At 43.4% G+C, this 21,275-nt stretch overlaps 7 protein-coding genes and 1 non-coding gene across 8 annotated transcripts; 4 read left to right on the top strand and 4 right to left on the bottom strand.

Annotated features, from left to right (window-relative positions):
• Positions 1–890: 890 nt before the first annotated feature.
• On the bottom strand, positions 891–2,696 carry BYT42DRAFT_578591 (aspartic peptidase domain-containing protein). The gene is made up of 2 exons (XM_051569297.1): positions 2,196–2,696; positions 891–2,123 (listed from the first exon to the last, which is right to left on the bottom strand). The coding sequence occupies exons 1-2, from the start codon at positions 2,447–2,449 to the stop codon at positions 1,022–1,024; spliced, it is 1,356 nt and encodes a 451-aa protein (XP_051421055.1). The 5' UTR covers positions 2,450–2,696; the 3' UTR covers positions 891–1,021.
• Positions 2,697–3,863: 1,167 nt separating this feature from the next.
• Positions 3,864–6,596, top strand: BYT42DRAFT_578588 (dihydroxy-acid dehydratase). The gene is made up of 8 exons (XM_051569296.1): positions 3,864–3,992; positions 4,071–4,192; positions 4,295–4,355; positions 4,425–4,617; positions 4,694–5,304; positions 5,407–5,825; positions 5,900–5,985; positions 6,055–6,596. The coding sequence occupies exons 1-8, from the start codon at positions 3,943–3,945 to the stop codon at positions 6,301–6,303; spliced, it is 1,791 nt and encodes a 596-aa protein (XP_051421054.1). The 5' UTR covers positions 3,864–3,942; the 3' UTR covers positions 6,304–6,596.
• Positions 6,597–8,292: 1,696 nt separating this feature from the next.
• On the top strand, positions 8,293–9,449 carry BYT42DRAFT_594798 (calponin homology domain-containing protein; the record flags this gene model as incomplete). The annotated part of the gene is made up of 6 exons (XM_051570798.1): positions 8,293–8,377; positions 8,437–8,472; positions 8,535–8,631; positions 8,697–8,908; positions 8,991–9,280; positions 9,378–9,449. The coding sequence occupies 6 exons, from the start codon at positions 8,293–8,295 to the stop codon at positions 9,447–9,449; spliced, it is 792 nt and encodes a 263-aa protein (XP_051421053.1).
• An 81-nt stretch (positions 9,450–9,530) lies between these two features.
• Positions 9,531–11,076, bottom strand: BYT42DRAFT_51881 (PAC2 family-domain-containing protein). The gene is made up of 7 exons (XM_051565249.1): positions 10,856–11,076; positions 10,604–10,763; positions 10,484–10,542; positions 10,272–10,390; positions 9,980–10,197; positions 9,853–9,921; positions 9,531–9,785 (listed from the first exon to the last, which is right to left on the bottom strand). Exons 1-7 carry the CDS (start codon positions 10,919–10,921, stop codon positions 9,709–9,711), a joined length of 768 nt encoding a protein of 255 aa, XP_051421052.1. The 5' UTR covers positions 10,922–11,076; the 3' UTR covers positions 9,531–9,708.
• Positions 11,077–12,285: 1,209 nt separating this feature from the next.
• Positions 12,286–12,807, top strand: BYT42DRAFT_616121 (uncharacterized protein; the record flags this gene model as incomplete). Its single annotated transcript, XM_051572032.1, has 1 exon — positions 12,286–12,807. The coding sequence occupies one exon, from the start codon at positions 12,286–12,288 to the stop codon at positions 12,805–12,807; it is 522 nt and encodes a 173-aa protein (XP_051421051.1).
• A 409-nt stretch (positions 12,808–13,216) lies between these two features.
• On the top strand, positions 13,217–16,256 carry BYT42DRAFT_606769 (armadillo-type protein). The gene is made up of 6 exons (XM_051571156.1): positions 13,217–13,729; positions 13,811–14,301; positions 14,366–14,591; positions 14,663–15,265; positions 15,334–15,465; positions 15,532–16,256. The coding sequence occupies exons 1-6, from the start codon at positions 13,280–13,282 to the stop codon at positions 16,024–16,026; spliced, it is 2,397 nt and encodes a 798-aa protein (XP_051421050.1). The 5' UTR covers positions 13,217–13,279; the 3' UTR covers positions 16,027–16,256.
• Positions 16,257–17,398, bottom strand: BYT42DRAFT_578566 (uncharacterized protein). The gene is made up of 4 exons (XM_051569295.1): positions 17,017–17,398; positions 16,789–16,956; positions 16,610–16,704; positions 16,257–16,533 (listed from the first exon to the last, which is right to left on the bottom strand). The coding sequence occupies exons 1-4, from the start codon at positions 17,329–17,331 to the stop codon at positions 16,347–16,349; spliced, it is 765 nt and encodes a 254-aa protein (XP_051421049.1). The 5' UTR covers positions 17,332–17,398; the 3' UTR covers positions 16,257–16,346.
• Positions 17,399–18,597: 1,199 nt separating this feature from the next.
• BYT42DRAFT_t109 lies at positions 18,598–18,670 on the bottom strand. The gene has a single exon. It is a non-coding gene; the product is annotated as a tRNA-Thr (tRNA).
• Between the last annotated feature and the right edge of the window lie 2,605 nt (positions 18,671–21,275).

The raw sequence follows: 21,275 nt of genomic DNA, 5'->3' as shown, positions 1-21,275 counted from the left end.
AATCGTTTATCAGATATTAATTGTATTGAACGGCCAAAATCGCGGAAACAGTATTTACATGCCTTTATCGCATAAAAGAGTAACTACAGCCTTGCATAAGACTTGCAACCATTACCGAATTCACCTAATTGAGTATGCGCAGAGAGTACGGACAGGTGCTGCCAAGGCATAGCTACATGATAGGCGAATGTACAGAGCTGTTAAATCGCGTGCAGTCGACATGAAGCGGATAACATATTGTGACTACTTGAGTAACCTTGATCCTACGATGTATGAAGACTAGGTCCTTGTCATTGCATTACTATCATCCTGTAAGAGGGAAAAGACATACTTCCATTGCATTTTTGATCGGTAAATAGGCCTGAATATAGTTACCTGGCGACGGGTTATCATAGCTATGACTTTTTAAATATTGTTGGCCGTCGAAAACCTTCGATGATAGAGCTTAGTATTAGGGCATGCTGGGACCAAGTTTAATACGAGGGTGATGTAGAACTACCATCATATCATCCTGGTGCAACATTCGGTATGGCTGATAATGGTTTGTTCTTTGGTAATGAGACGACCATATCGTTGGAATTCTCCTATGAGCACCACCAACGGCAACACTGGAAGATGCTGATCCCACGCAAAAAAAACCGCCTTCACTTTTCAGTGAAAAATACTTACCACTTGCTTAATTATGAAAAACGGTTTCCAAACTTTCTGAACGAATGATAATTTGGCAAAGCTTTCGTGACGCTTTCATCAGGAGATAAGCCAGAACCGCCTAAAGGTACCTTATCTTGCTTAAAAGTAAAGCAGCGAGATCAAAGTTTTAAGGAAGAATAGCTCATTTGACCCAAAAATTCTTTGATTGAGACCAGTCGGCCGCATTTGGCTTATATGATGTTTGTCAGTCTATGAATATTGTATTTGTTGAATCGTTTAGGAGAGTAAATACATGGCATGATATGAAAGCAGGCTAGGTCGGATTTGTAAAGGGATCTCTGACAGTTACAGTATGGGGGGTAATTCATAATTATAAAAACATCAAAATTATGGGGATCAACGCATACAAAGTCCATTTTGTAGAATAAGCGCATGCGTTGGATGAGTGAGAGGAGCCGGAACGCTGATCCGTTCTGGCAGGGGCCAAACCAATGCGACGTTCCTGCATGTCAAATACGAGGTATGTACTTCGGAGCATGGAATCACCAACAATGAATCGATCTGTTTGGACGCCTATCGGTGCGATGCCAAAGATACAGGTATTCGCCTTTTCGATGGTAGAGCCATCGTACGGTAAAACTAAGTCTTTTGCAGAAACACGCATTTTGTACGGCGCGGACGAGAAGGAGTCATTGGCGGAAAAATGGAGTTCGAGGGTGGCCCTGTCAGATACTCTGGCACCACAATCAACGTAATAAAGCGATGTGCTGTCATCGTATTTGTAGCGGCCTTTCCCTAGCACGGCATCAATGACAACGCTGACCAACTGGGCCGGCATATACGTCAACGTTGACCCTGTATCTAAAATGATGTCGAGCGGTTTCACAAACGGAACATAGGGACTTTCCACTCCTTCGAGGACAGCCACGGCCTGACCATAGATCGACCAGTAGTAGTAATCCGATTCTCCAAATAAAGTGGATTGAGCGACGGACAGGTACGCTAGATCGCCTTCATATTTCGATGGGTCAATGTCTCCCAGTAACAGTTCACCGGCCCAACCCGCCTTGTCCACGGAATTCAAAAAAATGGAAAAGACGGGCCTTTTCAGAGCATGATTCTTGAGCAAATTGAACATGAACGGTGTGTAACCCTTGGATTTATCGCTTGCCGTGAGTCGAGGAAACGCTAATCCAAAGATGCCGTTGATCTGAGGGTCATGGCTGCGACCTTGGCGTTTGGTGCTGAGGATACGTTCGGTGGCGGTCGCTAACCCAAACTGCTGTTTATCAGCGGTTAGACCTCCAAAGCGGACTTGATCAATAGCGAAATGCCCACGCGCACTGCCAATACCGTAGGTGATGCTGAACGATTGATTCAATGACTCGAACGTCTTTGATCGACGACCATCAAAACGGTCCAAAGGGCACTGCAAAACGGGACATTCATGATCCGGGATCCAAAAATCAGCACTATATCAATGAAAGCAAATGCAGGTTGGTTAAGGGACAAGGTTATCATTTTTCATCGGTTTAGTGCCTAACCTTCCTGTATCTACAGCAACCGTAAATTTCTGAGACGGCGTCCCAATCTCAATTTCGGCAAGGTATTGTGATCCACGGTCGTTGAACAAAGGTGCAATAGGCCCACGTCTACTTAGATTCGAGGTGGATGCGGTATTGGATGCTGCTCGCTTCAAAGGAACGCGAATACGGCCACCATTCACAGACACATCGGCGAGAACGCATAGACCCTGTGTAAATAAAACGATCAAAAGATTCCAATTTTGGAGCATCATGAGAAAGGAAAATGATTATGTGTGTAAAGAAAAAAGAGTGGAACGATAGAAAACGAGTTGTCGGTCAAATCAACAAAAACTAGCATTCTGCGCGATCAAATTCGCTACTGTATTTGGAGATGATGAAAGCAATGAATGGGAGCCTTTATAAAACTGGAAATTCTGCAAGAGCATGGACCACCACCCTTTCTCAGATCTCTGAATAGATACACTCTAAAACACACGAGTCCAAAAATAATGAGTAAACATCTGCATTTGTCTGTACTTTTCAGAGATCAATTCAAGGTTGACGAATTTTAAAAAAAAATTAAGCTGTAAACAATAGCCAAATTCGGCCAATAACCAAAAATAGCTCGTAAGTTTATGCATAAAAAAAGATCACAACAGCAGAGACACCAGAGGACACGAAAATAAGCTACCTTTTACGCTTAACTGATCCCAGAGCTAGCCGTCTTTTTTCCCGTTTTCTGAATCTATTGTTTTCTAGCAAACTCTAAAAACATGTAATACTGTGCCCGAGTATACAGGATCCATCGGCATAATTTGTTTGGCATCAGTTTCCAAAAGTTATACAGGAAAAATGACAAGGACTTTTAGCTGTTTAACTCAATACAGCCAAAGAGAAACGTCCTACTCTCCAATCACCGTCTGAATGACACTTACAGACCTCCCATATCATTGCAAATTCTCTATAATAATCCCCTCGCTTAAAAATCTGCACTAGGCAGGTTTTTCAAGCTCAGTAATTCATTGGTGGCTATGACCTGTATAACAGCACCCATTGTTGCGTCTAGTAATCATTCCATGATTTCGACTTTTTGGATTTCCGTTACTTTCGATCAATGGCTGCAGCAGAGCTTCAACGAAAACCTGAAACTGCGTTGCGAGGGTTTTTTTTTTTTTTTTTTTTACATCTTGTAGTGCGAATGGATCGGTATATTGCACCTTTTTGTTGTGCAGCACTGTTTGCACCGAAGCACGAACAAGAAAAAGACATGTGAAATAAAATAAAAAGAAGACGCCGAGGGGAAATTTTATTAGAACAAGTCCTTCCAGATATTGCCAAGGTCGGGATTCTCAGCAGGGCTTCATTTCTGGGCTTGAAATTCACGTTGATTCATGTTTGCTCATCCAGTCAAAGGCTAACGATTCAAGAGACGCATGGAAGCAAGAGTCGACAAGGTTCAAAGTGTGTCAACCACGGAAGACGGAGCTGAGTTTATCGGTTTTTTTTTTTCATAAAGCGGCGACGGGGCAAACATACTCTTTTTTTGAGTGTCACAAGACCTGCACATCAGAGATTGTTCCAAATGAGATGAAAGCACGCTTATCACTGACCAATCGTAGCCGTAGCCCACGTTAAGTCAGAAAATGTAAGCCACTGAGTGGTTCATATTCATCCTTGACACTTTTATCTGGGCCTCTTTTTTTTTATATTATTTCACTTTCCTCTCCACAAGTCTTCTCTCCCCACTCCTCTCTCTCTCTTTTCAATGACTTCCACACTTCTTTGCAGGATCAATCCTCTGGCAAAACGCTCTCTGTATGTTACCGTGCACATTCATAAAGCAATAGTCCTTTTTGTGACGTGATCAATTTGTACTTACCAATTTCATTCCAGTCGCGAAAGTGCTAAAATCGCTCCTATCGGATTAAGACATTATGCTTCAGAAGGCCAACGCTTGAACAAATACAGCGCGAACATCACCCAGCCAAAGAGTCAGGGAGCTTCGCAAGCCATGTGTAAGTTGAGGCAGAGCGTGTTATAAAGCGGCATGATCAGCAATTCGTTGGAAATAATGGGTCTAACGGGGTGATCATGGTGCCGTGATGGTCTTGTTTCAGTGTATGCTACGGGTTTGACAGACGAAGATATGAACAAGGCGCAAGTCGGTATTTCCAGCATGTAAGTTACACGATTATACACAATGAGTCATAGTCCGAATTGACCGACGATCCCTTTTCCTTTTGGTAGCTGGTACGAAGGCAACCCTTGCAACATGCATTTGATGGATCTAGCTGCCAAGGTCAAGGAAGGTGTCAAGGCGGCTGGTCTCATTGGTTACCGATTCAACACCATCGGTGTCAGTGATGGTATCTCCATGGGAACTCGTGGCATGAGTTACTCTCTTCAATCCAGAGATTTGATCGCCGACAGCATTGAGACGGTAAGAGGAGAATCAAAAAAGAATGGCCGAGTGAGCCAGCCTCAAGGTGATCTAACCGGGAAAGTCCGCATTCTAGGTCATGAATGGTCAGTGGTACGATGCCAATATCTCGATTCCCGGCTGTGATAAGAATATGCCCGGTTGTTTGATGGCCATGGGTCGTCTCAACCGACCTTCACTGATGGTGTATGGTGGATCTATTCAACCCGGTAAAAGTTGCGGTGGTGATCAACTTGATATCGTGTCTGCTTTCCAGGCTTACGGTGAATACGTTGCTGGTACCATTGACGAGGATCGCCGTTATGACATTATTCGTCACGCATGCCCTGGCCCAGGTGCATGTGGTGGTATGTACACTGCCAACACCATGGCTTCCGCCGCCGAAGCCATGGGTATGACGCTTCCTTTCAGTTCTTCTACTCCAGCCACCTATCCTGAAAAGATCCAGGAATGTCTCGATGCTGGTAAGGCCATTCGCACGCTTCTCGAAAAGGACATCAAACCTCGCGATATCATGACCCGCGCTGCTTTCGAAAACGCCATGGTCCTTACCATGATTCTTGGTGGTTCCACCAACGTCGTGCTTCACTTGATCGCCATTGCTCGCAGTGTCGGCGTTAAGTTGGACCTTGACGACTTCCAAGCCGTCAGTGACCGTATTCCCTTGTTAGCCGATCTGAAGCCCAGGTAAGAGAAAATGAAAATGGTATACACCGCGCGAAGGAGATCCATGCGCGCATCAATGCACAGTGAGCTGAAACAAAAAATGGAATGGGTTTCTGTCAACAGTGGTAAATATGTCATGGCGGATCTTCACGCCATTGGTGGTATTCCTGCCATTCTCAAGTACCTCATGGAAAACAAGTTGGTGGACGGTGAAGTGCTTACCGTCACGGGCAAGTCTTTGGAAGAGAACTTGCACGGTCTTCCTAGTCTTCCTCAAGGTCAAGACATTATCCGTCCTCTCTCTAACCCTATCAAGTCGACCGGACATTTGCAAATTCTCCGCGGTAACTTGGCCCCTGAAGGCTCCGTTGCCAAGATCACCGGCAAGGAAGGTTTGAGATTCACGGGTAAAGCGCGTGTCTTTGATGGTGAAGAGAACTTTATCACGGCCTTGGAGAACAATGAACTCAAGAAGGGTGAAAAGACCGTGGTTGTGATCCGCAATGAAGGTCCCAAGGGTGGCCCCGGTATGCGTGAAATGTGTAAGTATTTCCGCCATGCAAGGCATATCTCTTTTATTGACACGGGAAAAACTCACCTTCATTTCTGCGTACAGTGAAACCTAGCTCGGCTATCATGGGTGCCGGTCTCGGTAAAGATGTGGCTCTTTTGACGGATGGTCGTTTCTCTGGCGGATCTCACGTGAGTTATTTTAACAGTGACAACGAACTAGTGGATTACCGTACTGACATGATGGAATGTGGATACTAGGGTTTCATTATTGGCCATGTCTGTCCTGAGGCCTATGTTGGTGGACCGATTGGCCTTGTGAAGGATGGTGATGTGATTAGCATTGATGCTGAAAAGCGTGAAATGAATCTTGAGGTGCCTGAGGAAGAGCTGGCTCAACGAAAGGCGAACTTCAAGCCCTTACCCCCCAAGCACACCCGTGGTGTTCTTGCTCGATACGTCATGACCGTCAAGAGTGCCAGTGAAGGTGCCGTTACCGATGAACTTTAGAGAAAAAAAAACCAATTCCCTCTTGTAGACTGTTCACTCTTTTTTGCTTTCCTATTTTACCGTCATTTTACTTTCATTTTCTTATTACCAAAAACATTTCCAAACAATAGATATAAAATGTCTTTAGATGCTTTCAAACCCAATCAGTGCTCTCTCTTCGATACTCGGATTTCATATAACATGATTCGATTTTAAATGCGAGCACAAGTTATTTGCGAAACTGGTAAATTGCCCCTGGAGATGAGTAGAATTCGCGAGTCACGGCTCTACGGCATCAGTATGGAGATTGAGCGGGACAGATAATTGAATGTAAGCGCGCCCTGAAGCGTTGAAAAGAGTCATGTAAGTCTAAAAAGCTTTTAAAGGCTGTGAAGGTTGACCTACTTTTGATTAGGCACGTTTAGGTTTGTTTAAGCTTCATTAGCTTTGTTGAGATCTGTATAGGAAATGGAAATACAATGACCCATTGCCATGTTGTTCGATAAGAAATTTATGATTAAAGTAACAGAACCTGAAAAACATGATCTGTTACATGTTAATTGGCTCTGATAACGTTTCATCAAAATAAATGCACAGTTGCAGCAGTTTATCAATTACAAAAGATCGCTTCTTTTAGTTATCGATGTGACGCGCGATCTCGGTTTCAAGTGGAGATGTGTTCCACACACCTGCAGATCAGCCAGTTGATGCGAAAATACAGCGCAGCGAAAAACAAGTTACAGTACGTATGTACGTTGTTACTGCGTAGACACAGCTCATGTAGCCATCGACAGTGACACATTTGGATAAATATCTTCCGCAACAGCCAGAAAATCGTTTCATAGACAGGCTCAAAAGCTTGACCATTACTCATCATCACAAGTTGGCACATTGACAACGGTAGTAAATCGTCAGAGGGTATCCATCCATAAACAAAAACAAAATAGATAATATCTCTCGTTAACACAACGTCTTGCTATTATTGCGATTTTTTTCATAGAGAAAAAAATACAAGCAATCAGTAAATTTACCTCGTCTGGTGGCTGCAAGCGAATAGACAGAAATAGTCTGAATTATGCCGTTGTCAGTTGCACTCTGTCAGTTTCATCCAACGCTGCGCTGCAACATTACATGCGTTTTGAATTTTTCAACTCACACCGTGTAATGCAGCGCAAATTGTTTGTCTGGTTTTACATTATCATCTAGTGTTTACGCTGATCTGGAAAATGAGGAATATTTATGACAAAAACACCGTGGATCTGGCCATCACTTTAATTGACTTTTATGGTTCATACGGAATCTTTTTTTTTCCCTTGTCGATCTCTGCTTCTGCTGCTGTAAAAGGATAATATTGTCCGTATTGAAACAAGCGTGGTTGAACACATACTTTTATGACAGGAAACTTTTTTCCAAATAGGTGCACCGACGATCTGTGTGGTTACATTATCCTCACTGACTACTATGGTCCACCACCGATATAGGGCCAATTCCTTGAAAACAGCTTTTCATGCCAAGGCCCAGGCACAAAAGGGGTCGAGGCAGTATGTATACATAACTGATGACAATCAACTACAGCTAAGCTTGCGCCGGTTAGTTTGACTGACATTTTCTTTTTCATGGCCTCAATCACTCCATCTGTACAAAAAAGCGTAATGTAAACCTTATATGTATTCGTTCCCGAGACCTTTCCCGAGACCCTTTTCCAAATGGAAACGATTTTCCATAAAATATAACCGATAACCGACCTTTCAAAGAAAAGCCGAGTTAATTGTTCTATCTGAATCTAGTTTTTGTGCTCGACTACAGATAAAGAGAACGACGAGCAAGATGTTGATACTATAAGTGGGTTGCAGCGATGTTCAATACGGGGTTTAAAAAAACGCCAAAATGGAAGGGAAAAACCTAGAGAGATTTTTTTCAATTGGCAATCCTCCCTTCTTTCCTCCTTCCTTTTATATTCCTTATCGATATATCCTTTCTTCATCTTAACCCGATTCCAAATTTTATACCATGGGAGAATCAAGAACAGAATTGTTGGCTTGGGTCAATGACTTGTTGCAGATCAATTATACCAAAGTTGAACAAGCAGGAACAGGTTCGCGTTAACTTGCAAAACGTCAGATGGCACGCTTATGGCTGACCTTTTTGGTTTAGGTGCTGCTTATTGCCAGATTATGGACTCCATCTTTGGTAAATCCAGATAAAGTGAATGGGAGGGAAAGGTGACAGTTTATGTTAACCGTGATAAAAAGGCGACGTTCATATGAGCAAAGTAAAATTTGAGACCAAACACGAATACGAATATGTCGCCAACTTTAAAGTTCTTCAGCACACTTTTGACAAGCACAAGTAAGTTATGATTCCAAGGTGTGGATTCTTACACGTTTGAGTTGACTTAAGAATATGTTGTGTAGAGTGGATAAAGTGATTCCCGTGGATCGTTTAATGAAATGTAAATTCCAAGATAATCTCGAGTTTATGCAATGGGTCAAACGTTTCTGGGACCAAAATTTTCCCGGTGGAGCATACGATGCTCTCCAGCGACGTAAAGGGGGTGCCCCACCCGTCAAAACGGTACGAGCAGGGGGCGCAACTGCTGCTCGCCGACCGGCAGCCGCTGCTACAGGTAACACAGGGGAGATCCGATCCATCCGCAAAAAGAACCAAAAAAGTTGAACCCTCTTCGACTTATGCTCTTATTTTTACAGCGCGTAGCACAAGTCGTACAACGGCAATGTCTGGTCGTGGATCCAGTGCATCGGCAAGCGGCAATGGACTGGATCATCATTCGTCATCCATGATTATCGAGTTGAATAAGCAGATCTCGGAACTCAAGATGTCAGTTGACAGTCTTGAAAAGGAACGCGATTTTTACTTTGGGAAACTGCGAGATATCGAGATCATGGTGCAGGAACAGCTTGAACTCGCTGAAGGACATGACGACGCGCCCGAGTACGTTTGTCTCAAGGAAATTCAGACGATTTTGTACAGTACTGAGGTATGGTTTGGTTTTTTCATTTTTTGGTCCAATGAAAACAAGGCACAAGCGCCAATAGGAAAAAAAAACTGACATTTTTCTGGGTTCTTTAATGTAGGAGGGATTCGAAATACCCCCTGAAGGTGAAGAAGGTCTTGTTGCGGATGAGTATGATGATGAGACCTTTTAGATATCCTTTTATATGGCTCTTTATGCGCATCATACCAAACAAAAAAGCACTCTCTACACGTATACATATACATTCCCAAAAAAAAAGGATCTCTTTCTGATAACCGATCGGTATTTAGCACAAGTTCATCCACCCTGCTTTGAAATTTTAGAATTGCGTATGCATTTAAGCTTTTTCACGTGCATTAAAGAAAAAAGCAAGTTTGTTTGAAGAGAAATGATTTCCGGGAATCGCGTATCCATCGCTACTATTTATTTGTTTACTGGTAAAGTCCAGCGTTAAAGGGAGTTCCAAACAGAAACTCCCAGCTCTTGGGAGGAGTCCATGCCGCTGAAGCTGTTATTCGAAAAAGCATCAATGATTCGCACAGTGATAAAACCTTGTTGTATGCCTGTTACGTTACCTGAAGCTGGTTTTAGTTGCAATACGGCATTGATCAAATTTGCAAACGCCACACCATCGTTTACGTTATCTGCCAATGCGAAAATGTCAGTTTTCATTGACACTGGATATCTCGAATTACCACATACCGCCTTCAAGCGCAAACATAATGAAAAGCGTAGTTGGAATGCTCAGCTCCTGCAACTTTTGGAACAGCTGCTGAGCGAACTTTGTGCCTGGAAGAGCATTTGCGTTTTGATCCATTGCGGTGTCATTGATGTCTATTTTTTCCAATTCCTGGACGCCCAGATCGAATGCACGTTGAGCAAATGTATTGGTTGCGGATCCTTGCACTCGGAAAGGAGGTCTAAGAAGCGGGATGATTTTTCAGCCGTCAGCTAAGCTCAGTTTATCTGCAGCAGGATGGGATCGTGACTGTACCCGTTGATTTGTGAATCCATGCGTCGAGCAGCATCAGCACTTGTCAAAAGTACAACATTGGAAAATTCTGCTTGCTGAATAAATGTAGCTAAATGATCGATGTATTGTCGTCGTTTTCCCTGCGCAAGCAAAAACAAAAAAAAACATCAATATAATAAGTATTGTTGTTATTTCGATCGGTCTTTCATCCGTGCGCAGAAATGGATTCTTACCTTGAAGGCAGGAGCACGTTGCTGTACAACTGTCCACTGGCGACATGACGATTGGTAAACTGCAGACTGTAAGGAATGTGTGTATTCGATGAAGAAGGATAAATAAAAAGTATATTTTACCTTCAACCGAGACCGAAACACCGGTAGCGTCTGTTCCCTCTCGAGCGCCCACCATTGGCATAACGGCATTGTCCTCAATGAATCCTACGCGCTCTAATTTTATAGTATGGATAAACAAATCACACGCCAACTGCGGAACATTGCCGATGGAGACACTTGGCTAAAGCAGGAAAGAACAGGCGTCAAATACGTATAAGCAACCGGGGTAAGATAAAAGAACGGTTTCAACTCATGGCTTATTGAGGAATTTACCAAGATAAGAGTGGATCCTTTCAGGTGGTTGGGGTCAAATGCAGAGGTGGGTATGAAGGGATTCATGAGGCAAGCTTTTTTTGGGTTGTGGTGTGAACTGTCTTGACGCGTGATCGACACCCAATAGCTGGTCACATTTAAAGGGCGTTTCAGCAACCTCTGAGCGGACTGGATTAGGCAACTGGCCTAAATCACTGTCACGCTGACCCATCATTGGGTTGGTTTTTTTTTTTTTTTGCATCAGGGACATTCCTTCTTTATCCATTCTCTTCCTATACATCATGCGCCTCAATGACTGGATTACAGAAAAAGTAGGCTCAAAATACACAATAAGCAAATTGAGATGCTTCGATTACATCAGACTCAAAAAGTTCCTATTATGCAACGGCAAATAGGGTAACGTGGTTCTTTATGCACTGAATGCTATTGTCCATGGCTCTGATTGGATGAAGAACGAATGATATATCGCGTGTATCACCATTGGCAAAATCGAACCTGTTGACGAATCTCCTCCATTTATGGATCGTTTGCATCTGGAAAGCTAAACGACCAGGGGGGAGCCGGGGGGATGATATCCACAGCACAAATGGAATGACATAATGCTATTCACATCCTCACTTGTCGTTTTCTGCCTCACTTACTTGCTTGAAGCGAGGAAGACGCAATGCAATACTTCCCAGGCCAACATGTTGTGAGAACCGATGATGATATAAATACTGAACTAACATGTTCAAAAAAAAAAAAAATAAGAACGGTGCGATTGAGTGCTGCCAAGTCATGTTGAGTAAAAACGGTTCGGCTGCATTGAGATAATTTAACATGATCGGCGGCCTACCTTATGGCATGGTTCCTTATATCATGATGTACACGCCGACTCCAAAGGCACACCAATAAAAATAAATAGACGACAGATGCGGGTGGATAATTTGCGGTAAAGTTTACAAAAACGTTGCCAATATGTATGCGGAGATACAAGAACCGAGCATGACGTCTCATCTAATTCGCCAAACACAGTATGTGGTACGCTGAGATGTCCCAATGAGAAGTGTTTGTGCGTGCGCACGTGCGTTTCTTTTGCATCCCCTGGCTCATAACACGCCGGTTCTTTTTTTTAGGTGGGCCTTTTTTTTTTTTTCTGTATGTGTTTATTTGAGGCCGCGATTTGAAGCGCCATGTGGAAAGATGATTTGACGAATAGGAAGCGAGCTCTTCGTTTCATGATTATATGATTGGTCCAATCGATTCGTTTATATCGCATTCCGTTTTTCTCTATCATTTATTCTTTTTATGCTGTTATTCCCCTTCCCATCTTCGTATAAAAAAGCAAAACTTCATTCACAGCTGGACTTGATCATTTCATTTTACATTTTGCAAATCATCGTTTTTTTCACTTTTTCCCTTTCTTTGTAACTTTTTTTCCCGTTTAATCTATGCATCAATACCTCGCTTACGATCATCCGCCACCTTCTTATCAAGAAACCATGTCAACCCCTGCTGATTACGACTGTTGGCCAAGTACTTACTATGGCGGCAAAAAGCGTATAGACCTCGCCCAATTCTACCATGATGTGCTTCTTGCAACTCAGACAAGAGCACGCCGAGTAGGATTTTCCACGGAACCACCCACAGTCCATGTGTATGAAGCCGATACGGCGACGGACGAGGATGAGGACGAATACGAATGGAATAAAAGCAACCTGAATCTGGACGGTCTAAAAACTTCTCATCGCCATCGACGATTAGATCTCCGTCCCATCCCCAACAACGATTATGTCCCGCCACCCAAATCCAAGGTGGTACCTACTCCTCCTTGTCCTGCAACAGGATTCAAACGTGACGAAATCAAGTTCCCTGTATTCGAAAAGAAGAGTAAACGACCACTGAAAGACCCGCGGGCGGGACTCCTGAAAATCTGGTCTCGTGTGCCTCTTCCTCAGTGGACCAAAGTTTAAGCATTTCCCATCATATACCATTAGTTTATTTTACTCCCATGTTACTCCTCCTCCTCCCTTCTCTTTTTCCCTCTGTACTTGCTTTCTGATTCATTCTTTATCTGTACCAAAAACTTACATTTATATCATTTCGCTCCCTCGGATTATTTTCTGATTGTTTTCTAATCGTACCCCATCCCTTTCTACTTTTATGTTAGTGTTGTTCTTTTTTTTCCCTTTTTTTTCTTTTTTTTTTGGACTGTGAATGTTTAAAGAACCTGTAGTTGATCATGTATTTCCACAAAAAGAATGTTTATAATAGTGGCAAAAAAAGTTCTGTCGTTTCCCAAATAGGAAATAGCAAAACAATCCAGATTCAATAAACTCATTCATCTTCAGTGTTTCTGGTTTCTTTTTTATTTCTCACAACTTTTTTTTTCCTCTTTTTCTTTCTTATCTTTCTTGTTTTCATCCAGACTTTTTGTAGTTGGAAATGGAACGACTGAATGACAACAACAACAATGGTCTGACCTCTGAACAAACACAACAAAGGCTGTTGAATCGTGTATCCGGGTTCTTTTTTAACAAACGAAGACCCGACGAAGACGAAGATGAAAATGAAGGGCCATCCAGTACCAGCCATTTATCGCACCGAGCAATATCCTCCGATCCCATGATAGAAGACGATAGAGCTACCACGGCTTCACGAGTCGATTCCATGTTTTCTTCTTTCCAATCACAGCAATCCAATCGGCCCAATCCAAATACCCCTCCCCCTTTGCGCACCGTTGAACTCGATAACACGATTGTGCACAAATCCGATACCCCACCTTCGCCACCTTCTTCCTCCTCCAGTCCCTTACCTTCTTCTTCTTCATCTTCTTCCAGAAAAAATGCTACGTCCCCCGGTGATGACGTGGATGCCGCTTTCGAAAAGCTTTTGGTAAGCAATAAATTGACACTATGACGTACCTCACTAGGGATACTGAAGCCATGGTCACCTTTGATTATACTTGTTTCACAGCAAGAATATGCGTTGCCCGCCAACCTCAAACCGAGCTTATCGCAGTTGTCAAGAGAACAGAAAGCAGTCTTACTTCAGTCATCGCAGTCCAGAATGCTGTTACGCAAGAACTCGTCCTTTTCAACGAAATCGTTTTCGTTGGCCGCTACCTTGGGAATTCATAAAAAGGGTCGGAACAGCCTTAACAAGTTATTCACGCCACCCGCCTCATCCGAGGATAGCCTTGCCTCTTACGCGTCCTCACCATCGATGAAAAAACCACCAGGGACTTCGGGTCGATCGGGCCATCGACCTCGAACCTCGCTTCTCAGTGGTGGTGGGTCGTATGGCGAATCGTCGTCTTCATCCGCTCACGGAGGTCGAACCATGCGAAGCAAGCTTAAATCCTCGCCCGAGTATTTCGTGCATCTTCTTTCCGAAACCCCCGTACGGCAATTGGAAGAGGCTGATATTTTGGATCTACGCGTCTTCCTGCGCAACGTTGTCGTAAGGTAAACACCCAAAGCCACTGGAATCCGTTGTGGAAGGGTCGGCTCATTGCTTTTTTGGTAATAGTTGGACGACCGAGTTTTTAGCCAAAGGCGGCTATGAAGTCATATCGGACCTATTCCGACAGATGAAAGAAATCCCAAAAAGGTACATGCTTTTACCCCCTACTTTGAATTTTTTTTTCTTCAATAGCGATCGTTTTAACTCAGATCTTCATCACTGTAGAATGCCAAACGACGATAAAATGCTTCAACACTTGGCCAAGTGCTTCAAAGCTATCATGACTCATGAGGTGATCTACGGAACCTATTTCGATCGGTCAGCATTAGTTGATTTTTAACCCTGAACAACGTGGTTCCATAGGCAGCCGGAATTGAAAAGGTGCTGACCGAGCCTTCCGCTTTGGAGCATATCCGTGATTTGTTATTTGGACCTGGCAATCAGAAACAGAAAGCCATCTATGGTCTGGAAGTGACGACACGAAGTTTGTTGCTCAATCTTTTGTGTACTCTTGCTAGTTTACAGACCAAACGTACAAGCACCACCCGATACGTCCACGGCTATGATGTTCTGCGCAATTTACTGCTTGACCGACCCCATGATACCCCTTCGGACGAAAGCGCGAACAAAGAGCTTCCGTTCCGTATGTCGCTCAAGACAGATACCAAAGCGGTGATGCGCATGATTCTCGAGAATGAAGCTGCCGCCGAGGCCGCAGCGGATGAGAACTTGCAGCCGCGATATACCGCATGGATGCGAGAGATTCAATACACGGTGGATCGTCATATCGAACCAATCACATTTTTGGCTCAAGTCCTGGATTACAAATTTGAGAGCGCTTTTCGCCAGTTGAAATTAAAACCTCAAGATAAAAAACCGGAGGACGAAGCACCAAAGTCACCCGATGATCCCAACCAAGATGCTTCAGGCTCAGTCATGGTGGATGAAGGCGTCGTTGACTATCTCGTAAGGGCTCAATTCCAAAAGGAAGTCTCTCTATTATAAGCTCAAACGTTGTTATTATCACTTTACAGATTACCCATCTTCGGTTAATATGCACCATCATCACGACACCGGCTACCACCTATCAAGGCATCTATGATGAGCGGGAACAAGAAAAAGTGCGGTTAGAAATCATGTTATCCGGATTTGATAAAATCTCAAAGGTAAATGTGTGAAATCCGCTCTTTTTCCCCCTATCTTCAGACTTATTGACACGTATCCAAATGTAGGCTCTTCGAGGATGTCCTCATCCGACGCTGTATGCATCTTATATTCGCTATTTGCAACCCCTCTTGAAACCTTGGGCCGATCTATCGGTGCCATCGGTTTCTGCCACCACGGCTTCGTCCTCTTCTTCCTTACATCCACCTCCTCGCCATCATAAATCCAACCATTCTTCTCCCGACCCCTCTACATCTCGAAATCCCTATGAAACTGATAAGCTATCGAACGCTTCTGCCAAGAATGCCATGCACCGAACCTCGTTCCTCGGAGATGCTGACAGCTGCTTTGATACACCATTCCTAGATGAAGAAGAGGATCCAGACTTATACCCGGGTTCAATTGCAGATGATCCGATGTGGATAGACGAAGACGACGACTTGGCTAGTCTCGATAATTACGACGACATCTTTGATGAGGATGAGGAGATCGTTTACTACGAGGACGAAGAGGAGCCTCCCAACCTTGATCGCGAATACAAATGGAAGGCTGCCGTAAGATAGAAAGATAAAGAAAAAAAACGAACCTATACTCGTTAGTCGCCTCTATTTATCAGCTAGGAAAATGTTAACATAAAAAATGCATACTATTTTAGCTCGCGCTAAAACGGGTGAAAGTCACATCATAACATTCTTTTTTTCTTTCGGCAATACAACCGCCGTCAAAGAGAGACGATCGCAAATTATAGTCTGCAAAAAGTTCACAAAATTTTAGGAACAGAGGTTGCGATAATTAAAAAGAATTCTTATTCACAAAAAAAGGAACATGACGAGTTTAATTTACAGAAGAATAAAAGATTATGAATACAAGAAAATTTTGATATTTAAACAGCTGTATAACCACCGTCAACGAAAAGTTCGGAACCAGTGACATAGCTGCTGGCATCGCTGGCCAAGTACACAACGGCACCGTTCAATTCGTTGGCTTCACCCAAACGACCCATAGGAGTGTACTCCTTCCACTTTTCCTGAACAGCGGTGTTCTCTTCAATCATGTCGGTCTTCATATAACTAAATACAATGAAAACCACAATGAATATCGTTCGCCCCATTGTATACAAATGCGTTTTGTACTTTAACAACTTACCCTGGGTTAATGGTGTTGACACGGACACCACGCTGAGCCCATTCGTATGCAAGACATTTGGCCATAAGGGAAACAGCACCCTTAGTGGAGTTGTACTACAGGACATAACACCAGTTTAGTTTCTCAGCTTCAACATGTAATCCTCAACAACATAAATGCAACGGTTTCGCTATACTTACGCCAGCTTGATGGTGAGGCATGTTGGCGACAGCACCAGAAATGGAAGAGATAAGAATGATGCTACCCTTGCCCTTCTCCAACATGTACTTGGAGACAGCCTGGACGCTGTAAAAGACACCGTGGACGTTCACGTCAAAGAGACGTCTCCAGGAGTCCAAGTCAAAAGTCTAACATAATCAACATCATAAATACACATTCATCAGCCTATCCATGTAACGGACACGTACCTCAGCAGAACCACCAATGGAGATACCAGCGTTGGCAACAAAGATATCAATGGCACCAAAGTCCTTGTAAACTTGTTCAAAGGAACGCTTCACATCATCAGCATCAGCTACTTCGACCTTGTATGCTTTGCACTTGACCCCGTATTGTTTGGCAATGTCTTCAGCGATTTCAACGGTTTTGGCATTGGATACATAAGTCACGGCAACGTTGGCGCCAGCGTCAGCAAGAGCCTTGGACATATTCAAACCAAGACCACGACCACCACCGGTGACAAGAGCGGTCTTTCCTTTCAAAGAGAATTGTTCAAGAGGCATGATGATATTCTATAAAAAAAAAATAGAGAGAAACAACAAAAAGGTCGTGCAATACTAATGCTGAAAATGGTCGCTCTTTTTATATTTCTAATGCATCGATAAACGTCAACTTCGTCATTGTTTCATAAATCCAGCGTCTAAAAATCGATCGGTGTTTAATTCATAAACCGCACAGTGACCCGACAAGCCAAAAACGCTTGTTACTTGACGCTTATTCTTTCAAATCATTCCACGCACAAATTCCACATCCTTCTCTGACATCTACATGAACTGAATTGATTATAGCATCGTCTTATGGATCGCGATTGGCGTTTTCTTTGTTTTTCTTTCCGTCACTCAACCGATGTCCACTGGCCAGTACCGCTTCCAAGTAAGAAGTGAAACATATATATCGCCACGGTGACCACCTGTATTACTATATTGGAGCACAGTTTGCTAGTCAAATGTTATCAATTGAAGAACACACACGTTCTTTCAACTGAATATCATCTATCGGATCTATGACACCATCATGTTTTCATTCCGCTGCTTATAAATTTTCATTGCCAGCCAAAAATTCGGAACAAAGTCACGGACAAGACCCTTTCTTTAAACACGCGCCCATACATTTTGCAGCTCATCCACGACATTAAACTCGGGCCCTTTTGCCACTTGAATCAGTATCATTGATAAATGCAATAAAGACAAGAACACTATTGTCAATGGAAAATTCAAGTTATCAATTGCCAACTATGCGGATAATAAGGGCAATTGCCATTCACAGCAGCAAAAATCGACGTGAGGACACAACCTACTCGCTTTTTTATGGTGAAGACAAAAAACGTACATGAATGAGATTTGGGACATCGTTACCTTTGCTGTTTCCAACTTACTTCGCTTTTTGTCTTGCTCGCCTATATGCCCCGGGACGTTATTCCGCAGAACCCTGTGCGTCAATGCCAATCAAAACTTTTCGAAGCATCAACATCAATTTTTTTTTATTTTTTTTTGGTAACCCATTTACATCCGAGTTTGATGAGACAGCCCAGATCAACTGCAGATAAAAAAATCAAGGGAACTCGGTGATAAAAGCTAGATAGAAATGTTTGCTCTCAGTTCACACTATCGTTCAACGGTCTTTTTCGCCAACTGTAAAGCATAAAAGAAAGATGCCTGATTGGTTGCCACATTCCATGACAGAAATCGGGAATCGAAGCAAAAAAATAAAACAAAAAATATGATTGGCTAAAAAATTTTCACAAAAGTCCGAAAAATCGGCAAAAGATTTGCCTACTGCCAGAATCGAACTAGCGACCTTTGCTTTACGAGAGCAACGCTCTGCCAACTGAGCCAAGCAGGCTTTTTTGCCTAGTTTTTGAATATTGATGTTCCCCGCATCACGGGTAAACATATAGCCGGACCAATGATATTCCTGTTTCCTTCTTTTTTCATGCAGCATTGTCTTTTTGGACGCTCGATAATCTAAATTTATATTCATCAACAGCTGGATTCACAGAGTGTTAACCGATATCTCAGTTGTGGGTGAGAATTTGATGGATTGACACATACCGCCGTCAATGATAGACGAGCTTGGGGAAAGGGAGGTTATCGCAAAATGTTACCCAAATATTATTTGAAAAGTAAAGTTTGCCCTTTATTCACCTAGCAGTTTCAGACCTCGAGGGTGGTTGGTGTTGAAGCGAAATACAGTTGTACACCAGCTGTAAACCTCGACGCGTGTTTATTACGCGGATTAGGGACAGAATATTGAGGGTCTTTCTTGACCGTCAGCAAGCACACTTGCTATCCAGTGCATGTTTTTACTGGCGTTTACATCTCGTTGCCATAGCGTACGGCAGGTTGTACAAAGTTGCACGCTATGCATCGTTTGATCTTCGCCATTCACATGCAGACGCAATTGCTCCAAAGTCTTGAGCTGACATCTGGAACACACCTAAAAGGATTGATTAGTTAGTGCATCGCACACTTTAAACGCATAACAAGCTTACTTTTGATGTGTTGTACTCTGGCATATCAGCGATTGCCAGAAGACCTTGGTGTTCCGCCCTCCGCAGCAACTGTCGACAACGGTTGGCCAGTCCGGTCAATTTTCCTCTCATGCTGTTCCGAAAAACAGCGTCTTCAAAAGCGACCAGGGGGAACCTTGACAAGCGTCACTATCACGTTTCTTGGCCACAAGAGAGGAGGCCTTCGTCTTGATGGAGGATGGTGCACCCATCCACCAAAGTATCGCCTCCAAGAACTGGGTTCAGGAGCATGGCATCAAGAAGTTGGATTGGCCTGCACAATCGCCCGACCTGAACCCTATCGAGAAGTTGTGGCGCAAAATGAAGGTTCGCGCCAGCGCGAAATTCGAGGTCGGGATGACACTGGAGCAGTTTCGGGGCGTAATCGTGGAAGCGTGGGACAGCTTGGAACCTCAAGACTGGGACAAGCTGATCGAGTCGATGCCGAAGAGAATGCAAGCAGTGATCGATGCCAAAGGTGGGAACACTCGGTGTAAATTGGCCAGTTGCTCTGTTTTCTTCTACTTTTTCTTTCTGTTATATAAAGTATGTACGCATCTTGAATATTACTGTGCCCCATTTGATGCGCGTAGGATTGTTTAATATCAAGGAGAAACAACCAAAAGATTGTGGGAACCAAGAGGAAGTGAAGGAAAATATTGAAGAAAATTGAAAAGTGTCCTCTTTTTTTTTTTTGGAACGGCCCCACTCAGTTCCCCTTTCAATTTTGAGAGTATATAATTCAACTTGCCATAAAATGAAAACACATGTCTTCGCTTCCTTTGACGAAGCGGAAGATCAGCTGCATAATTTCATGCTCCTTTCTTGGGTATCGGAATTTGGGTTTCATGAGCGGATGATGCATGTCTTGCTTTGGATGCGCTTGTGACCGACTCAAAGGCAACGCGATGGTAAAAAAAACTTTGCCAACATGAAACTGGTCCTCTTCTTCGTGTACTTTCTCGCACATTTTCCACCGCATAATACAACATCACACCACGATTTGGCCACACATAACCTGCACCCCACATATCGACGAAATCCATTCACGCAGTCCTGACTAAACATGCCTCCTCGAAAAGATAAAGGGTAAGTTAAAGTTAAAGACCCTCAACTTCATCCACTGATCTCAATCTCCCTCCATAAAACAACGGGCGACATACGTCCAAGTCGACCCCAGCGACTCAGACAGCAATCAGCCCGACTTTGAAAGAGACATCGAGGCGGCCGTACAGGAAAGTCGTCAACAAAGAAAAAAAGACGAATGCAAAGGTTCTAAACTTGAAGAGAAGGATGACGATCCTTGATCAATCCGTGCAAGAGGTGGAAAGCGGGCTCAGTGGAAGAAGGACGAGCGACAAGGCGATTTTTTAACGGACACCTGCGGAACTGGCTGCCGATCGTTGCATTTACTATGGAACTTTTATGACGAACGTTTTTGTGCTTTAAGGTTCTTAAATTACATTGGCAAGCAGCGTGCGGAAGCGGAGTTGGTGAACGTTTTTTTGAAGGAGGAAAGAAGTATAATAAACGTGGGGTGAAGACTAGGAAGCGCGATCAGGAGAAGGATCGGGAGAAAAAGAAGAAAAAGAAGCCACGACGAAGAAAGAAAGGTAATCCTAATGAAACCGAAAAAATAATTTATCATGTAAATGTCCCTCCAGGAAAGGAGAGAGTCAACCGCATCCAAGGTATTGTTTTTGGCATTAGTCTACTGCTAGATAACGGTCTTACGAATATTATTTACAGAAGAGATGATAAATGGCGAAAAGCACGACACAACCCGGTGTCAAGGTTCCCCCTGGTCGCTTTTGGAGACGCTTTTTTTTCGCAACACATGAGAGGAAAATTGGCCGGACTGGCCAACCGTTGCCGACAGTTGCTCCGGAGGGCGGAATATCAAGGTCTTCTGGCGATCGCCGATCTGCCGGAATGCAA

Source organism: Radiomyces spectabilis, assembly GCF_025331425.1.
Source record: "Radiomyces spectabilis strain NRRL 2753 chromosome Unknown BYT42scaffold_10, whole genome shotgun sequence".
NCBI lineage: Eukaryota > Fungi > Mucoromycota > Mucoromycetes > Mucorales > Radiomycetaceae > Radiomyces > Radiomyces spectabilis.
The sequence above is the reverse complement of the archived record's forward strand: the minus strand, read 5'-3'. Positions and strand labels throughout refer to the sequence as shown.

Bases quoted from the DNA above. Each gene is read 5' to 3' on its own strand.
- BYT42DRAFT_578591 (XM_051569297.1), bottom strand. From the start codon at position 2,449: ATGATGCTCCAAAATTGGAATCTTTTGATCGTTTTATTTACACAGGGT. The intron at 2,124-2,195 runs GTTAGGCACTAA...TCATTGATATAG, and splicing joins GTTGCTGTAGATACAGGAAG to TGCTGATTTTTGGATCCCGG.
- BYT42DRAFT_578588 (XM_051569296.1), top strand. From the start codon at position 3,943: ATGACTTCCACACTTCTTTGCAGGATCAATCCTCTGGCAAAACGCTCT. The intron at 4,356-4,424 runs GTAAGTTACACG...TCCTTTTGGTAG, and splicing joins CAAGTCGGTATTTCCAGCAT to CTGGTACGAAGGCAACCCTT. The intron at 5,305-5,406 runs GTAAGAGAAAAT...TTCTGTCAACAG, and splicing joins TTAGCCGATCTGAAGCCCAG to TGGTAAATATGTCATGGCGG.
- BYT42DRAFT_51881 (XM_051565249.1), bottom strand. From the start codon at position 10,921: ATGAATCCCTTCATACCCACCTCTGCATTTGACCCCAACCACCTGAAA. The intron at 10,198-10,271 runs GTACAGTCACGA...CCCGCTTCTTAG, and splicing joins ATGGATTCACAAATCAACGG to ACCTCCTTTCCGAGTGCAAG. The intron at 9,786-9,852 runs GTAACGTAACAG...TTCGAATAACAG, and splicing joins GCAACTAAAACCAGCTTCAG to CTTCAGCGGCATGGACTCCT.
- BYT42DRAFT_606769 (XM_051571156.1), top strand. From the start codon at position 13,280: ATGGAACGACTGAATGACAACAACAACAATGGTCTGACCTCTGAACAA. The intron at 13,730-13,810 runs GTAAGCAATAAA...CTTGTTTCACAG, and splicing joins CCGCTTTCGAAAAGCTTTTG to CAAGAATATGCGTTGCCCGC. The intron at 14,592-14,662 runs GTGATCTACGGA...GTGGTTCCATAG, and splicing joins AAGCTATCATGACTCATGAG to GCAGCCGGAATTGAAAAGGT.
- BYT42DRAFT_578566 (XM_051569295.1), bottom strand. From the start codon at position 17,331: ATGCCTCTTGAACAATTCTCTTTGAAAGGAAAGACCGCTCTTGTCACC. The intron at 16,957-17,016 runs GTACGTGTCCGT...TGATTATGTTAG, and splicing joins CCATTGGTGGTTCTGCTGAG to ACTTTTGACTTGGACTCCTG. The intron at 16,705-16,788 runs GTAAGTATAGCG...TATGTCCTGTAG, and splicing joins TGCCTCACCATCAAGCTGGC to TACAACTCCACTAAGGGTGC.